The sequence below is a fragment of the Sciurus carolinensis genome, chromosome X (genome assembly GCF_902686445.1).
Source record: "Sciurus carolinensis chromosome X, mSciCar1.2, whole genome shotgun sequence".
Taxonomy (NCBI): domain Eukaryota; kingdom Metazoa; phylum Chordata; class Mammalia; order Rodentia; family Sciuridae; genus Sciurus; species Sciurus carolinensis.
Genome location: NC_062232.1, coordinates 107,350,537 through 107,361,003, shown reverse-complemented (window position 1 = coordinate 107,361,003; position 10,467 = coordinate 107,350,537). Strand labels below are relative to the sequence as shown.

At 40.8% G+C, this 10,467-nt stretch overlaps 1 protein-coding gene across 1 annotated transcript; it reads left to right on the top strand.

Annotated features, from left to right (window-relative positions):
- Positions 1-9,054: 9,054 nt before the first annotated feature.
- Positions 9,055-10,188, top strand: LOC124971373 (actin-related protein T1-like). Its single transcript, XM_047535130.1, has one exon. It carries the CDS (start codon positions 9,055-9,057, stop codon positions 10,186-10,188), a length of 1,134 nt encoding a protein of 377 aa, XP_047391086.1.
- The last annotated feature ends 279 nt before the right edge of the window (positions 10,189-10,467 follow it).

The following is a 10,467-nucleotide window of genomic DNA, read 5'->3' as shown; positions in this document are numbered from 1 at the left end:
GATTCAAAAGAGGAGATAGTGAGAGACTTGGGACCAACTCAAAGCTGCCGGGTGAGTCTCTCCCATTGGGGAGGCGTCCCGGATGGGGCGGTAGCCCCGGAACGCAGGGGATTTGTGAAGTAGAGTTGCTCGGTGAGACACCCCTCCCCCCGCTGGAGCGGTAAACACGGACAACTGGGATCATCGTAGAGGAGGCAGCTCAGCACAGCGCTTGGACTCAGAGCAACCACTGGGGCTCCGGGCGGCTGCCTGGGGAGGAGCTGTGTGGTGAGCTGTTTAGCCCAGAACGACCGCTTCTGAACACCGGGGGGTTGCCCGGAGGAAGAGGAGGAGTGCAGCGGGTCGCTTGACCTAGGAGTGACTGCATCAGAGCCACAGGCAGTTGCCAGAGGAGGAGCTGCGTGGTGAGCTGTTTGAACTCAGAACGACTGCTCCTGAACACCGGGTGGTTGCCCGGAGGAAGAGGAGAAGTGCGGCAGGTCCCTTGGTCTAGGAGTGACTGCCTCAGAGCCACAGGCGGTTGCCAGAGGAGGAGACGAGTGGTGAGTTGATTGGACTAAAAGCGACCGCTCCTGAACACCGGTGGCCTGCCTGGAGGAGGAGTGTGGTGGGTCACTTGGTCTCGGAGCCACCGCTCCTGAACACCCGGGGGGCTACCCCGAGGAGGAGGAGGAGGAGGAACAGGGCGGGTCACTTGGACTCGGAGTGACTGCCTAGGGCTACGGGCGGTTGGTGGGAGGAGGAGACGAGAACTGAGTTGCTTGAACTCCTAGTGACTGCGTAGGAAACCCGGCCGCTGTCTGGAGGAGGAGGTGTATGGCAGGTCTCGGGGTATCGGAGCAATTGTATGGGGCTCCAGGTGGCGGCTCAGAGGAGGGGCCACATAGCCAGGCGATTAGGTGCAGAGCAGGGTCCCAGGAGCTAGGTGGCTTCTTGCTGGAAGAGCCACACAGAGACACGCCTAGGGGCGGAGTGAAGTTTCCAGGGCGGCGGGCAGAGTCTCTGGGAGAGGCAGCCTAAGGAGACTTGCCTGCGAAGGGTGAGGCTCCCAGGCCCAGGAGGTAGGTCCGGGCCCCTGGGAATGTTGCAGAGGAAGACAGCCCAGCCCAGATGGTAGTTGTAGATTGAGGGGAACCTCTAGGAGGGGAACTGATCAGCAAGACGTCCCCACCGAGTGAGTCTTCCCTGCCGGGTGAGGTTTTCCCACAGGGAAGGTAAAACCAGAGACACAGGCACAAACAGGACTTGCCTCAGACCACAGGCTAATTCCCTGTTGGATGACCATTGGTCAACAAGTGGAGGCACCTCTGCCCACTAGCAGGGAATATACGCCACCTGAGGGTTACCACCCCTAGAGAGGCAGCTTCTTCGTGGAACTCCGCATTATCAACTTCCTCCAAGACTTCAGGCTACTGAAGGATAAGAGGGGATATACTAGCAATCTTCAGGGACATTATAAGTTGGTGGAGGAAATCTGCAATATCTTAATGACCCACTGATTCCTGAACAATATGAGAAAACAAGGGAAGAAAATGCCCCAAACAAATCTAGATGTTACATCAATAAAATCCAACGACAGCATGGCAGAAGAAATGACAGAAAGGGAGTTCAGAATGTACATAATTAAAATGATTAGGGAAGCAAACGATGAGATGAAAGAGCAAATGCAGGCATTGAACGATGAGATGAAAGAGCAAATGCAGGCATTGAATGATGAGATGAAAGAGCAAATGCAGGCATTGAATGATAGCACAATCGACAGTTAAAAGAGCAAATACAGGAAGCAAAAGATCATTTCACTAAAGAGTTAGAGATATTGAAAAAAAACCAAACAGAAATCCTTGAAATGAAGGAAACAATAAACCAAATTAAGAATTCCATAGAAAGCATAACCAATAGGATAGAACACCTGGAAGACAGAACTTCAGATATTGAAGACAAAATATTTAACCTCGAAAGCAAAGTTGAACAAACAGAGAAGATGGTAAGAAATCATGAACAGAATCTGCAAGAACTATGGAATAAAATGAAAAGGCCAAATTTGAGAATTATTGGGATTGAGGAAGGCTTAGAAAAACAAACCAAAGGAATGAATAATCTATTCAATGAAATAATATCAGAAAATTTCCCAAATCTGAAGAATGAAATGGAAAATCAAGTCCAAGAGGCTTATAGGACTCCAAATACACAAAATTACAACACACCCACACCAAGGCACATTATAATGAAAATACCTAACATACAAAATAAAGAAAAAATTTTAAAGGCTGTGAGAGAAAAGAACCAAATTACATTCAGGGGGAAACCAATACGGATATCAGCATATTTTTCAATCCAAACCCTAAAAGCTAGAAGGGCCTGGAACAACATTTTTCAAGCTCTGAAAGAAAATGGATGCCAACCAAGAATCTTATGCCCAGCAAAACTTACCTTCAAATTTGACAATGAATTAAATCATTCCATGATAAACAAAAGCTAAAAGAATTTTAAAAAAGAAAGCCAGCATTACAGAACATTCTCAGCAAAATATTTCATGAGGAAGAGATAAAAAACAAAGAAGCATATCAGCAAAGGGAGGAATTACCCTAAAGGAACTTTCAAATAAAGGAGGAACCAAGATGTGTCAAAAAAGAAATAAATAAATAAATAAATAAAATTTTAAATATGAACCAAATGACCAGGAATACAAATCATATCTCAATAATAACCCTGAATGTTAATGGCCTGAATTCATCAATCAAAAGACATAGACTGGCAGATTGGATTAAAAAGAAAGATCCAACAATATGTTGCCTGCAAGAGACTCATCTCTTAGAAAGAGATATCCAAAGACTAAAGGTGAAAGGATGGGAAAAAACATACCATGCACATGAACTCAGCAAAAAAGCTGGAGTATCCATCCTCATTTCAGATAATGTGGACTTCAAGCCAATGTTAGTCAGAAGGGATAAAGAAGGACATTTCATACTGCTTAAGGGAAGCATAAATCAGCAAGATATAACAATCATAAACATCTATGCCCCAAACAGTGGCTCATCCATGTATGTTAAACAAATCCTTCTCAATTTGAGAAACCAAATATACCATAACACAATAATACTAGGTGATTTTAACACGCCTCTCTCACCACTGGACAGATATTCCAAATGAAAATTGAACAAAGAAACCATAGATCTCAATAACACAATCAATAATTTACACTCAACAGACATTTATAGAATATACCATCCAACCAAGAGCGAATACACTTTCTTCTCAGCAGCACATGGATCCTTCTCTAAAATAGACCATATATTATGCCACAAAGCTAATGTCAGCAAATACAAGAAGATAGAGACACTACCTTGTATTCTATCAGATCATAATAGATTGAAGTTAGAAGTAAATGAAAGAGTAAAAAACAGAAACTACTCCAACACCTGGAGATTAAACAATATGCTATTATATGATGAATGGATAACAGAAGATATTAGGAAGGAAATTAAAAAATTCTTAGAGGTAAATGAGAACAAAGAAACATCATATCAAAATCTCTGGGACACTATAAAAGCAGTACTTAGAGGAAGATTTATTTCATGGAGCGCATTTAATAAAAGAAGTAAAACTCAAAAACTAAACGACCTAACACTACAGCTCAAAGCCCTAGAAAAAGAAGAACACACCAACACAAAAGTAGTAGAATTAGGAAATAGTTAAACTGAGAGCTGAAATCAACGAAATTGAAACAAAAGAAACAATACAAAAAATTGACAAAATAAATAGTTGTTTCTTCGAAAAAATAAACAAAATTGATAAACCTTTAGCCACACTAACAAAGAGAAGACAAGAGAAAACCCAAATCACTAAAATTCAGAATGAACAAGGAAATATCACAACAGACACGACTGAAATACAAAACATAATTAGAAGCTATTTTGAAAATCTATACTCCAACAAAATAGAAAATTTTGAAGACATCAACAGGTTTCTAGAGATATATGAATTGCCTAAACTGAACGAGGAGGACATACACAATTTAAATAGACCAATTTCAAGTAATGAAATAGAACAAGTCATCAATAGCCTACCAACAAGGAAAAGTCCAGGACCAGATGGGTTCTCAGCCGAGTTCTACAAAACCTTTAAGAAGAGCTCATTCCAATACTTCTCAAAGTATTCCATAAAATAGAAGAGGAGGGAACCCTCCCAAACTCATTCTATGAAGCCAATATTACCCTGATACCTAAACCAGACAGAGACACATCAAGGAAAGAAAATTTCAGACCAATATCCTTAATGAACATGGACGCAAAAATTCTCAACAAAATTTTAGCAAATCGCATACAAAAACATATTAAAAAGATAGTGCACCATGATCAAGTGGGTTTCATCCCAGGGATGCAAGGTTGGTTCAACATCAGGAAATCAATAAATGTAATTCACCATATCAATAGACTTAAAGTCAAGACTCACATGATTATTTCGATAGATGCAGAAAAAGCATTTGATAAAATACAGCACCCCTTCATGCTCAAAACACCAGAAAGAAAATGGATAGTGGGAACATTCCTTAACATTGTAAAGGCCATCTACGCTAAGCCCATGGCTAATATCATTCTAAATGGTGAAAAACTGAAAGCATTCCCTCTAAAAACTGGAACAAGGCAGGGATGCCCTCTTTCACCACTTCTACTCAATATTGTCCTTGAAACTCTAGCCAGAGCAATTAGACAGACCAAAGAAATTAAAGGGACACGAATAGGAAAAGAAGAACTCAAACTATCCCTATTTGCTGATGATATGATGGTATACTTAGAGGAACCAGGAAATTCCACCAGAAAACTTTTAGATCTCATAAGTGAATTCAGTAAAGTAGCAGGATATAAGATCAATGCACATAAATCTAAGGCATTTTTATACATAAGCGATGAATCTTCAGAAAGAGAAATCAGGAAAACTACCCCATTCACAATAGCTTCGAAAAAAATAAAATACTTGGGAATCAATCTCACAAAAGAGGTGAAAGACCTCAACAATGAGAACTACAGAACACTAAAGAAAGAAATTCAAGAAAACCTTAGAAGATGGAAAGATCTCCCATGTTCTTGGATAGGAAGAATTAATATTGTCAAAATGGCCATACTACCAAAAGTGCTATACAGATTCAATGCAATTCCAATTAAAATCCCAATGATGTACCTTACAGAAATAGAGAAAGCAATTATGAAATTCATCTGGAAGAGTAAAAAACCCAGAATAGCTAAAGCAATCCTTGGCAGAAAGAGTGAAGCAGGGGGTATCGCAATACCAGATCTTCAACTCTACTACAAAGCAATAGTAACAAAAACGGCATGGTATTGGTACCAAAATAGAAAGGTGGATCAATGGTACAGAATAGAGGACATGGACACAAAACCAAATAAATACAATTTTCTCATACTAGACAAAGGTGCCAAAAATATGCAATGGAGAAAAGACAGCCTCTTCAACAAATGGTGCTGGGAAAATTGGAAATCCATATGCAACAGAATGAAACTAAACCCATATCTCTCACCATGCACGAAACTAAACTCAAAATGCATTAAGGATCTCGGAATCAGACCAGAGACCTTGCATCTTTTAGAAGAAAAAGTAGGTCCAGAGTTTCAACATGTCGGCTTAGGACCAGACTTCCTCAACAGGACTCCCATAGCACAAGAAATAAAAGCAAGAATTAATAAGTGGATAGATTCAAACTAAAAAGCTTTCTCTCAGCAAAGGAAACTATCAGCAATGCGAAGAAAGAGCCTACAGAGTGGGAGAAAATCTTTGTCAATCATACTTCAGATAGAGCGCTAATTCCAGAATCTATAAAGAAGTCAAAAAACTATACACCAAGAATGCAAATAATCCAACTGACAAATGGGCTAAGGAAATGAATAGACACTTCACAGAAGAAGATATACAAGCAATCAACAAACATATGGAAAAATATTCAACATCTCTAGTAATAAGAGAAATGCAAATCAAAACCACCCTAAGATTCCATCTCACCCCAATTAGAGTGGCGATTATCAAGAATACAAGCAACAAGAGGTGTTGGCGAGGATGTGGGGAGAAAGGTACACTCTTACATTGCTGGTGGGGCTGCAAATTAGTGCAGCCACTCTGGAAAGCAGTGTGGAGACTCCTTAGAAAACTTGGAATGGAACCACCATTTGACCCAGCTATCCCACTCCTTGGCCTATACCCAAAGGACTTAAAATCAGCATATTACAGAGATACAGCCACATCAATGTTCATAGCTGCTCAGTTCTCAATAGCCAGATTGTGGAACCAACCTAGATGTCCTTCAATTGATGAATGGATAAAGAAAATGTGGTATATATATACAATGGAATATTACTCAGCCATAAAGAATGATAAAATTATGGCATTTGCAGGCAAATGGATGAAACTGGAGAATATCATGCTAAGTGAGATAAGCCAATCTCAAAAAACCAATGGACGAATGATATCGCTAATAAGTGGATGATGACACATAATGGGGGGTGGGAGGGGTTAGTGTTAGGGTTAGAATTAGGGTTAGGGAGGGGGGCAAAAATGGAGGAAGGAAGGACTGTATAGAGGGAAAAGAGGGGTGGGAGGGGTGGGGGGGAAGGGGAAAAATAGCAGAATTAATCAAACAACATTACCCTATGTAAATTTATGATTACACAAATGGTATGCCTTTACACCATGTACAGACAGAGAAACAACATGTATCCCATTTGTTTACAATAATATTAAAAAAAAAGATAATTCATAGGGAAATAGAAATTTCCTCACAAAATACAGTTGCTTTATAGATATGAGTTTACAGGAGGATTGACGTTTGAGAAACAAGTAATTTATGTTACAATTTTAAAGAACATTACTAATTATTGAAAAAAGAAAATACTTGATTTTCACTAACCCACTATTCCATGCCTGAACATGTGAAAATCAGGCAGATATTGTTTTACTTTTTAATCTAGCTTCTTCACTATGTGTGAATTTTTTAGATTGACAGGAAAAGTATACTTATTCTGGATGTATTTAGTTTGAATTTTTTAGAAGTAGTTCAGTATTTAGGTTTTATAATGAATTCTTAGAATTTGTATCATAGAATTACCTTGAAAAATAATTTCTCTTTGTGCACCATTTTCTCAGGACTTCTAAATTCATCTTCAATGTAATTTGACATGTTTTATTCTGAAATAGTTGGAAAAGTCGGACAAGCCGAAGTAGAGACACATTTAATATTTGTCATTTTCAAGCCTCCACACTTGGCTACCTAGGAGGGCAATTCCTTTAAGAGTAGTCATCTGTTAAATTTTTGTTGTTATGTTGTTATTTCAATGCATAAACCAGAAATCTATGAAAAAAATTAAATATTTTCTTATACTTTTCTTTCCCTTATATGAGATCAAATGAACCTTTAGATGTTCATTTCTGAATCTCAAAGTAATCAGAAGTGCTTATCTAATAAAAGTTAAATATATTAAGAAATATAAAATATACATCTCAGTTTTTAAAACAAATAGCATCCTAAGTCTACAATGAGTGATCAGTTTAAATATTCATTTAATTTTTTTTAATTTTAAATATTACATGGTTTATCTGTCATTGCATAAATGCCATCAATAACCTATGGTTTGCAGCAGTCATTACAATATTTGTATATTCAGTTTACCAAAATGAATATGAATATTATTTTCCCTAAAGCTTACAATGCTTCTTTATTTAGTTGTAAAAATATCCACTTTATTTTGTGTTAGTTTCTATAGGAATCTGTGCTTACAATGTTTCTATTCCTATCCTTTAAATTCAATTCACATCCATAGGCAGTTAAGACTCATCTAAAACTTAGTGTGATTCTTCAGAGCTTTTTAATTATGTAACTTTTCTCAATCCATTGTTTTCTCCATGGATTCTATTTACCCTATTTTTCCTAGTTTCAAACTCTGTACTTAAGTTTTCAAGATTATGCGGCTATAACATGACTTCCCTTTTCTGCTCTGGGTTTGTAAACTCATTTAAAGTAGTAAGTTTGGACAGTCGTAAAACTATTAATATTTGTTTCTGCATAACCAGGGATTCCTAGAAATTGAATGTCTGAAAGCTTATTTTTCATTTTTATACTGGTTTGAAGGGAAATAATGATATGTATTACTCCAGTTACTTAATCAGGGAATAAATAATAAAACTGTTATTTCTGTGATCATATATCTCTCCTTTAACACCAGTCTATTAGAGATGTTTGTCAGATTGAGGTTGTTATGTCTGTAAGTTCATGATGTTTTAATTTTCATATGTCATATTTCCTTTATGTGTGTGTGATGTCTGATTATATTTCCTTCCTAGAGTGAGAAGTGATTCCTGTATGTGTGTGTGTGTATATGTATATATATATATATATATATATATATGTGTGTGTGTGTGTGTGTGTATATATGAAACACGTATATAAGTATTTATGATATATTTTCACATGTATTTTAATATAAGTGAAAATATGTATTAGTAATAACTGAATATATATTATGAATATGTATATTTAAAAATTTAGGTGTAAACAGGTAAAATTTATTCTTTTCACTGTGCTTAAACTCCAGCAAAGCCAGACCAGGCAAGATTGTTGGGTAGGGGAGGCAGCTTCAGTGAGTTCTGCAAGTAGACCCCTGCTTTGGGATCTGCATCTGCACAAAGCTGCGTCCAGGTAGTGTTCACCTGTCCTGCTTCACCTCTCCCCAAGCAGGAAGTACTGGCAGCTGAGAGGGCCGTCCCTTGATGCTGACTGAGGACAATGGTTGTCTTGGTGACATTCTTAGGCTCCAGGCAACCATCCTTGAAATTGCCTCAGCAGGCCTTGGGCCGCCAAAAGGGAGGTAACATTCATGGGTTGAGAACGGGGTGTTCTGGTGGATTGAGGACAGCCTGCTAGCTTCACCTGGGTGACAAGTTGAGAACTCCAGCATCCCGTAGCCCCAAGACTTCAGAGGTACCTGCCACCTCACCAGGTAGCCCAAGTGTTCCTTCTTCAGTTTGGTGAAGTGCAGAAGACCAGGTGCAGACATGTCTAATCCACAGGCATTGGACGTTCCTGCAGTGGTTTTTGACAACGGTTCGGGACTCTGCAAAGTAGGCCTGTCTGGGGAGATCGGACCCCGGCAAGTCATCAACTCTGTGGTGGGGCATCCTAAATTCAACATACCTTCAGCCAGGGCCAATCGCAAGAAGTACTTTGTGGGGGAAGAAGCCCAGTACAGGTACGATGCTTTATATCTGCACTACCCGATTGAGCGTGGACTGGTAACCAGATGGGATGACATGGAGAAACTCTGGAAGCATCTCTTCGAGTGGGACCTGGGAGTGAAACCCAGTGAACAGCCCATACTGCTGACGGAGCCTTCCCTGAACCCGAGAGAGACGCGAGAGAAGACGGCGGAGATCCTGTTCGAGAAATTCAGTGTGCCGGCGCTCTACCTGCTGAACCACGCGGCGGGAGCGCTCTACGCTTCGGCCTGCGTGACCGGGCTGGTGGTGGACAGTGGGGATGGGGTCACTTGCACTGTCCCCGTCTTTGAGGGCTACTCCCTCCCTCACGCAGTCACCAAGCTCTATGTGGCAGGGAGGGACATCACAGAGCACCTCACGCGGCTCCTCCTGGCCCGAGGCTGTACCTTCCCTTGCATACTCAACAAGGCTGTGGTGGATGACATCAAAGAGAAGTCCTGCTATGTCTCCTTGGAGCCAGAGATAGAGCCATCCAAGAGGCGGCAGGAGGTCCTGACAGAATTCAAACTGCCCGATGGAAATGTCATCCACATGGGGGACCATCTATACCAGGTACCTGAGGTTCTCTTCGCGCCCGACCAGCTGGGCATCCATGACCCCGGGCTCTCCAAAATGGTCTGCAGCACTATCTCCAAGTGCGACGCCGACATCCAGAGCAACCTTTTTGCAGACATCGTGCTGTCCGGAGGCACCACCCTCTTCCCTGGGCTGGAGGAAAGGCTCATGAAAGAACTGGAAGAGATGGCTTCCAGGGGGACCCCCATCAAGATCACCGCTTCTCCCGATAGATGTTTCTCTGCGTGGATTGGTGCATCCATCATGACCTCTATGAGCAGTTTCAAGCAGATGTGGGTCACCTCTGAGGACTTTAAGGAGTTTGGCAAATTCGTGGTCCAGAGAAAATGCTTTTGAAGAACATTGCACACTGGAAACACCTCGAAATGCCGGCGCCAGCTGCAGTACCAGCTGGTGGTGACATGGTCCCTTGGGCTTCCGTACAATGTTCAATAAACCACTTTCCCCGTTTCCATTTTCGGTTGATGCTCTGTAGCCCCAGGGTACTTTCCCATTGCACTTGCAAACGTTTAAGTGGGCCTGTTCCACCCTTACTGCCCCATGAACTTCTGAGTCCCTCTTTCTCCACAGAAAACCTTGGGATGTGTGTTCAGGCTCTGTCCAATTTCAGGGTTT

Excerpts from the sequence above, each read along its gene's own strand:
- LOC124971373 (XM_047535130.1), top strand. The coding sequence starts at position 9,055 with ATGTCTAATCCACAGGCATTGGACGTTCCTGCAGTGGTTTTTGACAAC.